At 45.5% G+C, this 15,455-nt stretch overlaps 2 protein-coding genes across 2 annotated transcripts in view; one reads left to right on the plus strand and one right to left on the minus strand.

The window, feature by feature from the left end:
* TMEM91 (transmembrane protein 91) overlaps positions 1-15,455 on the plus strand; it is a 510,612-nt gene that overhangs the window by 6,715 nt on the left and 488,442 nt on the right. The window lies entirely within an intron of this gene.
* On the minus strand, positions 1,560-15,444 carry B9D2 (B9 domain containing 2). Its single transcript, XM_068250640.1, has 4 exons — positions 15,334-15,444; positions 9,863-9,952; positions 5,594-5,719; positions 1,560-2,951 (listed from the first exon to the last, which is right to left on the minus strand). Exons 2-4 carry the CDS (start codon positions 9,948-9,950, stop codon positions 2,638-2,640), a joined length of 528 nt encoding a protein of 175 aa, XP_068106741.1. The 5' UTR covers positions 9,951-9,952; positions 15,334-15,444; the 3' UTR covers positions 1,560-2,637.

Here is a 15,455-nt window from a genome sequence, read left to right on the forward strand (position 1 = left end):
GATGCAGACAGATAGCGCAATACTGTATAGACATTACATTCAGGCTGTCGCCACCAGTGTATCCCACAATACCAGCCAGCTGCACCCGGTGTAACCTCCACCAAACAATAGCACAAGCCTCTCACCGGATGTCATGGGCTGACCAGAAGGGGACCAGCAAACAACAGCGTTTTACACCAACCGATGTTCTTTAAGTTGCCAGAACCACTTGGCCTAAGACTCAGAAACACCACGACATAGCATAATTCCGTTTATTCATAAAAAGATTAAAAGTAGTGCACTTACAATACTACGGATACAATGCGCATATAAAAACCACATGTAGCGTCTTCCTTGCTTCGTAGGCACCGCCCTACTAGTTTCGTCACTTGACTCATCAGACCCCTGATGAGTCAAGTGAGGGAGGGAGTCCTGGGGGCACCACTTTCCCACTGCCCGTCGGCTTGAGGCGGTTGGGAAGAAGTTAACTGACCCATACAGAAACCTAGAGATTTCCTTTTCTTGTGCTGCACAGCTTAGCCCTGCACTGCAAATGCATTCGCTAAATCAGCCTTAAAGGACAGACGAGGTGACATATGACATGATGAGATAGACGTGTATGTACAGTGCCAAGCACACAAATAACTATGCTGTGTTACTTTTTTCTTTCTCTGCCTGAAAGAGCTTAATATCAGGTATGCAATTGACAGTTTCTGTGTAGGTGGGACTGGGTCAGACTATAGCAAAACCCTCACTGATAAGTAATTACACCCATAAAACACTTTCTTGTCAGTAAATGGCTTCTGAGAGCAGGAACTAAAAAAAGGTTTAATAAGTCATAAATTTGAGCTCTGGCATACTTCAATGAAGGTGTCATTAAGCAGGTACAATGAAACAGTAAAAACTTAAAAACTAGATTTAAATATAAAATAAAATTGTGGGATATCTAGAAAAGTAATTTTTAGGAGAAGGAGGACAGATACAGTTGTTTTTCTCATCAGTTTATTTTCACCTTGGATGTTCTTTAACCTCCTGAGCGGTATGGACGAGCTCAGCTCGTCCATTACCGCCGGAGGGTGCCGCTCAGGCCCTGCTGGGCCAATTTTCGCCAAATAAAAAGCAGCACACGCAGCCGGCACTTTGCCAGCCGCGTGTGCTGACTGATCGAAGCCGCTCTGCGGCGATCCGCCGCGAGCAGCGGCAAAAGAGGGTCCCCCCAGCCGCCCCGAGCCCTGCGCAGCCGGACCAATCAGTTCCGGCCAGTGCTAAGGGCTGGATCGGAGGCGGCTGACGTCAGATGACGTCACTCCGCTCGTCGCTATGGCGACGAGAAAACAAAACAAGGAGGGCCGCTCATCGCGGCCCTGCTTGTCCGGCGATCAGAAATATGCGGCAGGAGCGCCCTCTAGTGGGCTTTCATGCAGCCAACTTTCAGTTGGCTGCATGAAATAGATTTTTTTTTTATAAAAAAAAAACCCTCCCGCAGCCGCCCTGGCGATCTTAATAGAACTCCGGGGAGGTTAATACTGTATAAATGAAGATATTTGTATGTTTTGAATCGAAATAGTGCAAAAACAAAATTTTTTTGATTTTTCGCAAAATACATTTTATTATACAAAAATATTTAAATTATTAACCAAAAACAATTGAATATAAAATGCAACAGATAAAAAATTGTGGAATCATAGTGGTCACCATAAGCTTGGTGCTCTGAAGGACTTATCAGGTGTATGGATTACATATTATGTAAACAGAAGGTGCCTGATTGTAAGCGTTGCTCTGTACACTGCGGCTCTGTGCTCTTTGGAAAGAAGAGAGGGCTGATTCGCCAAGAGAGTTGAGACTGGAGCAAAAGTGAAGCAACTGGCCAACAGCGACCAACTGGGTCTTTACTGCTAGGGCCCCATTCACACTTGTAAACACAAACCTCGATTGCAATCACCTAGCGACTGTGATTTTGCATCACTGCCGGGCAGCACGGTGGCGTAGCGGTTAGCGCTCTCGCCTTGCAGCGCTAGGTCCCTGGTTCGTACCCCAGCCAGGTCAACATCTGCAAGGAGCTTGTATGTTCCCCCCGTGTGAACGTGGGTTTCCTCCAGGCACTCTGGTTTCTTCTCACATTCCAAAAACATACAGATAAGTTATTTGGATTCCCCTAAATTGGCCCTAGACTATGATACATGCACTACACGATATATACATAGACATATGACTATGGTAGGGATTAGATTGTGAGCTCCTCTGAGGGACAGTTAGTGACAAGACTATGTATTCTGTAAAGTGCTATATAAATAATTATATTAACCACTTTTGTCAGCGATTGCGTTTTGCAATTCTCATTCTAGTGAGTGAGAATTGCGACGCAATCGCCGGGAAAATGTGATCAGTGATAATCGCAAATGCACCGCAATCACTGCAGTGAGAGTAATCCCATGGGATCACTTGTGCAGTGCTTGTGCACATCCACAGTGATCAGCAAAGCACGAATTGCTAGTAAAAAGCGCCCAAGTGTGAATGGGCCCTTCAGCAGACAAGAATCCTGATTGGTATGCATAACTGGTCCACATTTCCTCCACTTTTCTAAGCACCTGTCTTTGTAAATCAACCACTCCATCTCCATCATAGCACCAGTGCACTCATAGCCATGTTAATCAACCGCTAGCATTCTATGCCGTACCGCTCAAAGTTCCTGAGTATGACAGTGAGTTCCAGCTGAACCTGCCCCATGGCGGTAGTCTGCAGGCGGTAGCGGTCTGCACCTCCATAGATGAGGCTTGGGGATTTAAGCTGAGGTCCTCCACCTACAAACATCTGAGAGATCTGCTCCTGCCAGGTGCCCATAGGTCGCCATGTGGAGGCCATTAGTGAGTGGGTTCCGGGGCTAGACGGGATATGAAGGAAACCATAACCATAAAGCTCATTCCTTCCAAAGGAGTCCTGGTGCCAGACCTGGAGATGGAGCTTAGGCCAGCCTGAGGAAAAGGAATGATCAGGATCAGAATTATTTTTAATATACAGCCATGTACCATTGCAGGGTGATGCAGGAGGAAGCTAAAAAACACATAACTATCCCTTGCACTACATGAAGAAACAGAAGGGAGCTGAGCATGAAGCTCTTCTCAATTCATAAAGAAGTCGTATGATGCAGACTTGTTCCCTTGCTGCAGGGTGACACCACTATAGAATGCTAAGTCCGCCCTGCTCAGTGCAGGATAAAAAATACAGAAGGGAGTCACAAGATATCAAAGCAAATGACCAGGATTTTTTCCTGCTATGACTATTGCCTTAGGGTTCCTTTCCCTGTTGAGTAGAAAGAACCCCCCTCTCCACAAAAAAGAACTCAATACTATTCAATTATTGCAGAAAATCCAGCAACGACATCACAAAGCATCTTCAGGCCTATTCCTGAGATGTTTTCCATGAAGACCCGTTGCTTTATTGAAGCGGCCTGGCCTCCAGAAATGCCTTCTGGAAGGTTATGTGGCACACACTCAAGTCATGCCTCTTAACCTGACTCACTCAAGTCATGCCTCTTAACCTGACTAGAGGAACAGGGGTATGGCTGTCAAAGTTAATATCATCCTCCTGCTTTTCAATCCGGTGGGGGGCTATTGAGCTCCTGTGGCTGTTGAGCTAGCAGGGAATGCAGCTGGGGTGCGGTCTTGTGGGATGCAATTTGGGAAATTTGAAGATGCAGTCCCGGGGTTTGCTGGAGGGGTTGGTGCCAAACTGCCATTACTCCTCCTTCTAATGCAGGGGTGTCAAACTCAAATACAAAGTGGGCCAACATTAAACACTAGGACCAAGTCGCGGGACAACCTCATTGTCTACTGGCCACCAACTTCCCCTATAGAGTTCCCTGGTGTCTAATGCCCCCAACCCCTATGCAGTTCCCTGGTGTCTAGTGGTCCTCCTTCCTCCCCTATACAGTTCCCTGGTGTCTGGTGCTTTCTCTCTCCCTCCCCTGTATGGATTCCCTGGTGATCTAGAGCTTCACCTCCAATATAGCATTCCTGGAGGTCTAGAGAGGGCCAAACAATGTAAAGTGAGGAAACCTCTTGAGGGCCAAATTTATTGGCTTTGAGGGACAGATTTGGCCAGCGGGCCGAAGTTTGACATATATGCTCTAATGTCACAATGTTAGTATACGGAGGGTGGCAAGGGACAAAAAAAAAAAAGAGCGCTCTCAGTATGCACTATTGATGGCCGCTGGCCATAAGGACAGGTCTCACCTGGTTGTTGCTGCATGGATTCTCAATGACAGAGACCGCCAACGGAGACTTGTGGGATCAGCTGATTAATACTGGTCTGCCTTGCCTGCAGGAGACCCCATTGCAACCTCAGATCCCAGGGCTGGCTGCAAGTGGGATGCAAGGGCTACAGGCTGCTTTCCTCACAGTGCAGCCACATACAACCAAGTGAGGCCTGTTCTTATAACCAGCAGCCAATAGTGCATACTGTGAGTGCTCTCTTTTTGTCCTTTGCTATTTTTCAGTGAACCAGTGATCTTAAAGACTGACACCTGATTGCACCAACAGAGTGAGTCCCAGCCCCTAAACCTTTAGGGCTGGTGCACACCAGAGCGGTTCTGGAGTGTTTTTTAAAACACTTGCAGGGGGAAAACCACTTGGCTAATGAAAGTGAATGGTGCACACCAGAGCGGTTCGTTTTTTCCACAAACGCAAACTCGGGGGCTGCAGCATTTTTGAGATTTCTGACGCGTTTCTGCCTTAATACTAAAGTATACGAAAGTGGAAAACCTCTCTAAAAAACGCTAGATCAAAGCGGTTTTCAAGGTGCTTTTATTACAGAAGCTGTTCAGTAACAGCTTTACTGTAACAATATTTGACATCTGCTACACAAAAACGCTCCAAAAAACGCTAGGCATGTTAAGAAAACCTCTCTAAACATGCCTAGAATCGCTCTGAAATCTGCTTCAAAAACCTCTAGCGGTTTGCAGATCTGCTAGAGGTTTTTGGTGTGCACTGGACCTTAGTCTATGGAGGGAGGTTTGGTGAGAAGAAGTGTAATTGTACAGAGGGGTGGTGATACCACCTCTGGAACTGAGGGCCCCATATTTGAGTATAAAGGGTGGTTTCGGGGAGGAGAGGGATTACTGTTAGGTAGGAGGAGGGTGGTAGTCCAGGCAAAAATAAATCCAAGCGGATCAGTCAAAATCTTATCAGTCTGACGACAGCTTGTACTCACGTGCAACTGTCGTCAGAACGACCGCCTCGCTGGCTGGTTTGATTACCCGTAGTGTGAAAAAGTCCGGTGTGTCTACGCGCCTTAACCTACACATATCCATCATCAGGCAATCCTCACTCGTGCTGGATAACCGAGACTCTACTGTATACCCTTCATAGCAATTCTCCTTTAATATATCACCCGTTCGAGTCTTCCCCTCCTACTGCAGGGTGGCAGACAGAGCGTTTGTCCCTCCCACTACAGGGTGGCACATGCAAAACTGGTCATTTTGTTCCTCCCACTGCAGTGCGATATAGACAAAGTAGAGCTATAAGGTATGGAATTTGGCCCTTCTAATATGTAGCGGCAGAAAAAGAAAGCAGATGAAGAATGGCAAATAGCTACAGTACTACTTGTCTGCTCATACCTTGTAACCCTTTTGTTGCAAAATGTATATCGATCGGGTGTGACCAAAAGGCCATTTCTTCATTCTGAGGATTGTCCACCTGCGTCTGACCTTCTACCACCCCAGACAACAACTTCCAGGCTCCACCTGAATGATGATTAAAAGAGAAATCAGAAAACAGAACCCAAGAAAAAAAATATCCCCTACCTATTCACTCTAATGAACTACAGATCTACAGAAGGCTGTATGAAGCAAAGTTGTCCGCACTCCTTTATCGTATTAAAAATCCATATCTTTATTTGATCATCATTAAAAGGTACAACAGTAGTACAAGTCAGCATAAGAGCTGATGCGTTTCTGACCCTCCTGGGTCCTTAGTCGTAGCTAAAGTGACAACTTTGTACAAAAATCTTTATATGTTGACAAGAAACATCGCCCTCCCCCAGCACACCTGAAATAGGTGTGGTGTAGCTCTTAAAGGAACACATACATGGGAGATGCTGGTGCAATACAATAATATGCCACCATACATAAAAACATACGATCATATAAAAATTACAAAAATGTATACAAAAAGGATTCAAATGTACAGAATGATGATATTATTTGGCAGATGGCAGTTCATCATCATATCATAGAATAACATGCGAATAACATAACATTATGTATAGTATGTAAAATATAACAGGATAACAACAAAAGGGAGAGAGCATGAATCCTAAGAATGTAGTGGCTGGCCCACAGAGACACCCGCCCTGCCTTCAGCGGCATCTCGTTCAACGGCGTCTCGGCGACCTCGCGCTTGGGCACCTCGGCGGCTTCCCATCGTAATCGGCGTCTTGCATCCCCACAGAGGGACACCAGACGCGGTCGTTAATCGACCCCCGATGCACAAATGTAGCGTCTTGGGTCGGAATGCCGTATTTGCACAAACGCCAGAACGCCACATTCGCGCAAACGTCAAAAAAGTCTGGTGCATCGGCGGTAAATGCCTGCCAAGCGTCCGTGTGAACCAGCCCTAAGAAAATGTATTTAGCCACAGGGCTGTGGAGTCGGAGTCGAGGAGTCGGGGCAATTTCGGGCACCCGGAGTTGGAGTCGTTGATTTCATAAACTGAGGAGTCGGAGTCGGATGATTTTTGTACAAAATACACAGCCCTGTTAAGTATTGGGCTAAGGAGTCGGAGTCGAAGCCATTTTGGGTACCCAGAGTCGGAGTTGGAGTCGTGATTTCATAAACTGAGGAGTCGGAAGATTTTTGTCCCGACTCCACAGCCCTGTTTAGCCATACAAGGCCAGTGTCACCAAACCCCCACATGTACAAATGCTCCAAATCAGGACCACATACCAAGACTGCCACAGGAGATTGTGAGAGACCTGGAGACTTGACATCCCATCTATAGTTTAGACCCATAGGTTCTCTTGCCCCCATATTAAAAATCCACTGCACCTCCCGCTGCAACAGTCTACTCTGAAAGTCGCCTCCTCTGGAGATGAGGAGGACTCTTTCCAAACCTTGATAAATAAAGTCTGTCACATCTCCATTATGGCATGAATGAAAGTGTTTAGCCACATTGGACAAGTCTCTGCATAACGGGTTAGTCGCACCGCAATAGTGCTCTGCAATTCTAGCTTGCAAGGGCCTAGTAGTGCAGCCCACATATTGTTTGCGACAGAAATCACAATTAAATTAAGAACACCCTTCGTGCCACAATTGATACACTGTTTGAGCTGAAAAGACCTGCCATTGCTGTAGGACACTGCAGTTATGCAGTGCCTGAGCAGCCACTCTTGATCGACTTGTATTGATAAAAATAAGAAATTTTATCAGATTTCTTGTTAACATAAAAACTGAAAACTATAAATTCAGTAATAACATGCGCTAAAAAATAGAAGTACTTCACTATTTATTCAATTGTTTAAAATCATAAAATACACAGCATCAGTATCAAATAACCCACCATACATAGCTCTACTTTCATTCAGCCACTCACATACACCATAGAGGGCCCCTCTATTCAATCCTATCCAATCCTATTTCACCAGTGTCATAGATTTCTCTAAAATCACCAGTAAGAACTAATGTTCCTTTACAGGGCTTCCGTCCCTTGATCCAATCAGAGCAATTTCCTTAGAGATCTTTTTACAGTAAGATTCACACTGTTGCCAATGTTCTTAATTAGTTACAGTTCCGTCAATTAGACTCACGTATCCCTTAGGGTGGGGGATTAATAGCCGCTTCTCACCGCGATATACTCGTATAGCAGGACTCCCCGCTCTGACCTCCTCACATGCTCCCACAGCAATCTGCTCGCTGCCTCTCTCAGCTTCTCCGGCCTCTTCCGGCGGCATACGCAGGTTCAGTCTGCCAGACTCAGACCTCGCTCGCCGCACTTCCGCTCAGATGATCAGCTGATCCGGCTAGCGTCTCAGTTTGGGTGACGTCACCACACAGCTACTGGGTCTTTGTTTACAAGTGGCTGTTGCGCGCTCACACAGCCACCTCAGTCCAGAGCTTCTTAGCAGATATTGTATAGCAAAAAACAACCTCTACGCGTTTCAGCCAATACGTTGGCCCTCATCAGGAGGAATTAGTGATGCACAGGGGGCCAGTCAGTTCTCTTATATTTATAGTCCAGGGTCGCCATTTTGCTCCATCATTACACTCCACCCCTATGCAAATACATAATTAGATCCTTTCTCTTAAAGCACCATGCTCCAATATTCCTTCAATTTTGACACTGATGAATATAATGCACAGCGTATCCCTCTTACCCCGTTCATCAAACAAAATACATCCTCACCACATCAATCACCCACCCCACATAGAAAATTTATTATTAAAATTAATTCTTTTAAGATTACTTAAAAAAAGCAAAAAACTCCATTTCACTATTAAGGCCTTTAGGTACCAATGTGTCCAACTGATAAATCCACTTAGACTCTTTTTGTGACATCTTGCCTATATAGTCACCACCCCTTCTGGCTGGATGGACAATTTCCAAACCATAAAAAATAGTCCCCTTTAAAAGGCCTCTGTGTTTCTCTTTATAGTGCTTAGACAGCGGGTGTCCCTCATTTTTCTTTTCTATATTATTAAAATGTTCCCCAATCCTCCTCTGTAGGGACCTTTTTGTCCTCCCCACGTATCTTTTTTGACAGGGACATTGAATGCAATAAATCACACCACTAGTTGTGCATGTGATAGAATCTTTAATCTTATAAATCGTTGAATCTAGTGCCTTAACCTCCACTATCCTCCCTGGATTACTCGTTCTCCTGCAGTTGAGACAAAAACCACACCTCACAAACCCTCCCCTCCCACGCTCTTGTACTGCATTCATCCCATATTTACATTCAGTAGAGCTATGTATGGGGGGTTATTTGATACTGATGCTGTGTATTTTATGATTTTAAACAATTGAATAAATAGTGAAGTACTTCTATTTTTTAGCGCATGTTATTACTGAATTTATAGTCTATTCATTGTTTTTTGGGGGTTGAAGGGATTCCCTCATATAACGTGCAGCTTACCAACTATATCACCTAGCGCTAATTGTACTATTCATAAAAACTGAAAACTTTAGATTTTTCTGTACAACTTATTTTTTCATCGAATTGCTGTAAAATCGAATGCTGTAAAATCAAATCTTTAGCCACCTTTAGAATAAGTATCTGCAATGATTTAACATTTTTTATAAAATGACTGTAATCTCACACTGGTGTGGTGAAACGTCCGCTTTCCGCACTGCAATGCGACGTTCACAGTACGGCGGTTGCTTTGCGTTATAACTGGATGCGTTATGGCAACGCATTACCAGTAAACGCAAAATGGTAAAAGTGAAACATACTCTCTTATTGGCTGTATGCTTCACTGTGCCTGACACAACATGAGCACAGTATGCAATGCCAATGCCCCGATCCGTTGTGTTGTGTTCCTGCTGTCACAGGGAACGCAAACGCCACTGTGAACCGGGCCACTGAAATACAGTAGAATCTCGTTATAGTAAACCTCCGGATATAGTAAACTCGGTCCTCAGGTCCCAGCAAATGCGTCAGTATAAGTATACAATGTATGGCCAATTCAGTACAATCAAATGTACTAAAAAAAACACACTACAAAACACATGTATATATCAATCCATCAAAATTAGCCAATTGACAAAGGTGTTAGTATAAAATTCCCATAAAAGAGATATAAAAACAATCACAAATAAAAAGTTACAGGGATTTACACAAATTGCAAAATGAATAGGTGTCCACCATACAAAATGAAGAATCAGATGTGTACCTGTGTGTACGCCCCACTTGCAGAACAGGCTGTGCTGTGGGAAGCCTCTGGCTCCGATGATCTGCCCTATAATGTGGACCTCCGCCATCACTGTGAGGAAAGGACACAGAGTATGTCAGGGGAGATACACTGACGCTTCATGAACATGCTGCCCTTATACACGAGACGGCTTTGCTGCACAAGACTGAATCCTGATGGAAACAGATGTGTGTTACAATTACAAAAGCTAGTTGATACGACTCATAGATGAACGAGATTGTGAGCTCTTCAGAGGGGAGGTGGGTAATGTGACTTAATAAATATACTCTATAAAGCAGTGTATAAATACTGAACATTAAACAAACAAATTACAGATGACTTCTGGTATTTTGTTAGACTTTTAAAGTGAACCTGAAGTGAAAATAAACTCATGAGAACATTAGTATGATGAACAAAAAAAAAAGTCTGATATTTTTCAGTATTATAGCTTTATTTTCAAGATTGCATCAGACTGTCACAGTTGCTGTTTAGAATCCACACTCTGCCTTTTAAAGAGAACCCGAGGTGGGGTTCTGACAATGCTATCTGCACACAGAGGCTGGGTCTGCCTATACTGCCCAGCCTCTGTTGCTATACAGTTCCCCCTGCGCTCTGCCCCCATAAATCACAGCAGCGCTGTCGACACGCAGCGGGCTGTGTTTACATCTGCAGCTGTCACTCTCGCCGCTCCCCCACCTCCTGCATAGCTCCGGTCCCGGGGGGGAACGGCGAGTTACACTACATAGGTAAGCACAGCTCGCTGCGACACGCTGCGTGTCGACAGCGCAACTGTGATTTATGGGGGACAGCAGAGCGCAGGGGGAACTTAGGGGAGATTGAGATAGCGACAGAGGCTGGGCAATATAAGCAGACCCAGCCTCTGTGTGCAGATAGCATTGTCAGAACCCCACCTCGGGTTCTCTTTAAGCTGAAAAAGATAGAGAAGTAATGACCCTTTGAACTTTCCTGTAGTAAACCCTTAGTATCTCCCTTCAGCCCTAACAGATAGCAGGCTTTTAGCTTCTATTTACTTTTCAGTAAACTGAACTGAATTGAACAAGCTGCTCTACAACCTCAAGTAAGCTCTTTTACATAGACTCAAGGGTTGTTTTTTACTCTTGCTGCACTGAAAACCAGAAAAGGACTTCTGATTATTTTTTCGTAGGGCTAGTTCCATATCTGTATATTTTTATCACATCTTGTCATATGTCACTCCAGGTACACTTTAAAGGGAACCTTCACTAAAAAAAAAAAATGAGTTTCACTTACCTGGGGCATCTACCAGCCCCCTGCAGCCATCCTGTGCCCTCGCAGTCACTCATGGCTCCTCCGGTCCCCTGCCGCCAACTAGTTTCGTTTTTGCCGACTCGGAGTCGGCGGACTGCCAAGTGTACCTTTGCACGCATTCCTGCTGGTGCAGGAAGCTATCACGGACATTAAAAAGTACATTTTTACGTGTTGCAGGTGCAATGCATAAAAATGTATGCGTTGCACCAGTAACACATAAAAATGTATGCATTAATGTCAGTGATAACTTCCTGCACCAGCAGGAATGCGTGCAAAGGTACACATGGCGGCCTGCTGACTGAGTTGGCAAAAACGAAACTAGCTGGCAGCGATGGATCGGAGGAGCCATGAGTGAATGCGAGGGCATAGGATGGCTGCAGGGAGCTAGAGTTAAGGTTCCCTTTAAGGTGTACACACACACAAAAATTGCCACCCACAGATATTGGGACTCAATCACTTTGGCGACAGTTTGGGGCTGAGTGCCATACAGATGTGTTGCAAGGCTATGGAATGGGGAGGAGGAATAATGGTGTGGTGCAGACCACAGTGGCTTGCAGCAGGAGGGGTAAGGAGAGGAATAATGAACTTGGCCAAGGTAATCTGGTACTTCAGATCTCTCTGTGATACATTGGGGCAGCTGTACTATGCACACTAGATTCTCAGCAGAGATGGCCTCAAACAGCTGCCTCATACAAGAACACTCTAGCATGTGTACCAGCCTTTAGAATCTTCTGCCAGGCTACAATAGATGGGAGAATCTACCGTATTTTTCAGACCATAAGACGCACTTTTTCTCCCCCAAAAGTGCGTCTTATGGTCCGAATGTGCAGTGCCAGGTGTCCCCCCCTGCACACACACATAATCCGGGAGTCCCGCAGAAGGTGCCGCTCCAGTCCTGGCTTGCACTGGCACAGAAAGAATTTGGAAACAATCCAGCCCAGAATCACTTCATTCAGTTTCCTGCGATAGTGTGGCAGCCGTGACGTCAGCCATTTGAGAGTGTGCAACATCCAGGGCACCAGCGGGGATGTCAGAGACAGCGGGGATTTCCAGCATGCAGCTGTGTCGAGATGCAATACTACCTAACGTGCCCAGTGTGCAGCGATGTCGGGATGGCTTACTACCCAGCGTGCGGCGATATCTGGATGCCTTACTACCCAGTGTGCAGCGATGTCGGGATGCCTTACTACCCAGTGTGCAGCGATGTCAGCCAGACAACTTTTCAATGTAGCGGGATGCCTTACTACCCAGCTTGCAACGATGTCAGCCAGACAACTTCTCAATGCAGCACGTGGAGCAGCGTCCCGGAACGACGAGGAGATCACAGCCAGCACACTAAAAGCGGCTTCTAGTGTATGGCTGCGGAGAGAGATGTAGTGTAACAATGTGTGGCCGCTGGAAGGAGGGACCCGCAGGGACAGTAACCATGGCAGCTCACCACCGCCACTTACAGGCAGCTGAGACAGCCGGACATGGAGCAGAGACCGGGAGAGGTGAGGAGATTGCAGCCAGCACAGTTAGAGCGGCTACTGGTGTATGGCTGTGCGGAAAGCTGGAGTATAACAAAATGTGACCGCTGGAAGGTGGGACCCGCAGGGACAGAAACCATGGCAACTCACCACCACCACTTTCAGGCAGCTGAGTAGCCGGATAGGCTTTTGCTCTCTCTATGGGGGGGGGGGGGGGGGGGTAAGGTGTTGTGGTCTAAAGTGTGTTTGTGTGTAGCCTGGGGTGATTGGAGGTGTGAGGCATTGTGTCAGAATAGAGTTAGTGGCATATGTGGGGGGGCCTCTGGGTGTGGGAATCAAAAAGTATGGTGGGGAGGGAGGTGCTGCTTTGTAGAAAAATGACCAGGAAGTGAGTGGAGGAGAGGATGTTTGGGATTCTGGTTAGTGGTGGGTACCAGGTAGGTGGGTGGAATGCTGGTGTATAGGGGATAATAGTGTATGGGTAGAGGAGACTGACAGATGTAGGGCTGGTGGTAATGGTGGATGGGTTGCAGGTGCAGTGATTGGCACTACTAGTGAGGCTCAAATGGGCTGCGGATGCAGTGAATGTGAGGTTAGTGGTGTGGGTTGCTTTAGCTGGTGGGGCTGCAAGGGTTACTTCAGCTGGGCAGTGTAGATTAGGAGATAGAGACAGCTTAGGGAAGGGGAGGGTGACGCTACACAAGACGCCCCAGCACCATGGACGCACCAGGTTTTTACTTTTTTTCCCTGTGTTTTTGTGCTCTAAACCTAGGTGTGTCTTCTGGTCCGGAGCGTCTTATGGTCTGAAAAATACTGTATTTACTAACCGACTATGTATATAAGTGCAACAAATGCAAAAGTTTCTTCATCCATCATAAATTCCATGTAAGGTCAACACAGTATTCATAGCAGCTTCAATAGAGTTATCTCGTTTGAGATGAGTGCACTGCTTTTTACCTCAGTCAGCAGAACTCACTGGGGTTGATTCACTAAAGAAAATATTGTGCGTAACCTCCTGTTACTCGCGCTATTTCCGAGGGGTGCTTACAATGTAATGCATCACAGGAGCGCACGCTATGCTGCGGGTAGTGCAGCATAGCAGGCGCTAGTAACTTAGGCTGCCTCCCTGCAAATCAGGAGTGCTCCCTTCCTCCTGCCCTGAGCCCCTTCAGGTCCAATCACTGTAAAGGAAGTGATCCCCACACTCTGATTGGCCCTCTAGGCTGCCTATCAAGTGGTCTTTGAACTAAATTGTGCTCTGCCTTCCTTTGGCACACACAGTCGTTTTCTAGCTATGGTGATCGAGCGTGTGTATAATAAGTAAAATGGGGTTTGGATGGCCTCTAAAAGAAAAGCAGATTTGGCCAGGTAGTATGCAAATACCTATTACTGATGACCTATTTGTCCAAAGTAAGAAAAAGCTATATAGGTCCACACATCTTTTGGGTACCCCATACCTCCCAACTTTTTGAGATGAGAAAGAGGGTCACTTAAAGGACCATTATCGCAAATCATTTCATTTTTAAATAACCCCACAGTAGATATATCAAGTATATAGAAGCCTTACTGTGTCTTTTTTTTTTGTCATGGCCCTTTAATTTTCCATATATCAATGTAGCCTGTGTGCATCAGTCCCTGAACTAACGCTGACGGACATTTGTAACTAAAATGTCATAGCTGGGAAAGCCTTGTCAGGTATTGAAAAAAAAAACAAACAAAAAAAAAAACAGATGGTTTCCCTGCTTTCCCTAACTGCTAAAACTGTACAATGCACGTTCCCCTGCTGCCCGTCTTTCCCCTATCATGTGCAGTTATCTTAGAAGGACCCCCTGTACTCAGGCATCCCGCAGGCTTTGAGGAAGGCAGCTGTCAGCGCAGACTCTGTTGCGCAATGAACCGCTCTCCCTCTCCATCCATTCGCCGCGGCTCTGCCTCTGATGGTGTGCGGTGTATGATGTGTGCCCTCTGCCCTCTATCGCCGCAGCTCCTCCTCTGATGGTGTGCGGTGTTGCACAGTACCATTGATATATGGAAAATTAAACAAAAAATGACAAAAGGAAAAAAAAAAGACACAGTAAGGCTTCTATATACTTGATATATCTACTGTTGGGTAATAAAAAAATGAAATGATTTGTGATCCTGGTCCTTTAAGTCACGCCCCTGCCTTACCCGTCACAGCCATAGTCACGCATACCATGAAGATTTCATAAGGAAAATATGTTGTTTTATAATTCAAACCACACTGGTCCTTTCTATCCTGGGTCATTTTTCTTCATATTAAGATTAGTAATAATAAAATCAATTGAAAGGATGGGAATAAAGTTTAGAGTCAATCAAACACATTTTTTTGCAGAGAAATAGATATATGTATATATATTTACATAGAAAGAGGGACAAATAAGGAGGAGAGAGGAATAGGGCTCCCAAAGAGGGACTGTCCCTCCAAAAGAGGAACAGTTGGGAGCTATGGTACCCAATGCTTCACTTCATGCACTGTGATACAATGGACCCTATTACATTTTCTAGACAGAATGTACGAATATAATATAGAGTCTGCACTGCCTTAAACTCCAATATATTATATTATGAAGGATATATTAATAAAAAGGGGAAGATTACATCATACGTTACATTATAGAATAACTGTTCCTATATAAACTCCCCCCTCTCCCGCTATGCTGTAGGCACAGAACACACCTGGGTGTCACACGCACTGCTCCCCCGATACATAAGTAAGGATATCGTTATTCTACTGCGTCTCAGCGGTCCAAGAAGATTTCTACCGTTGCCAGGCAACACCGGAAGTAGCCGTCCCCATG

The sequence above is a fragment of the Hyperolius riggenbachi genome, chromosome 8 (genome assembly GCF_040937935.1).
Source record: "Hyperolius riggenbachi isolate aHypRig1 chromosome 8, aHypRig1.pri, whole genome shotgun sequence".
Taxonomy (NCBI): domain Eukaryota; kingdom Metazoa; phylum Chordata; class Amphibia; order Anura; family Hyperoliidae; genus Hyperolius; species Hyperolius riggenbachi.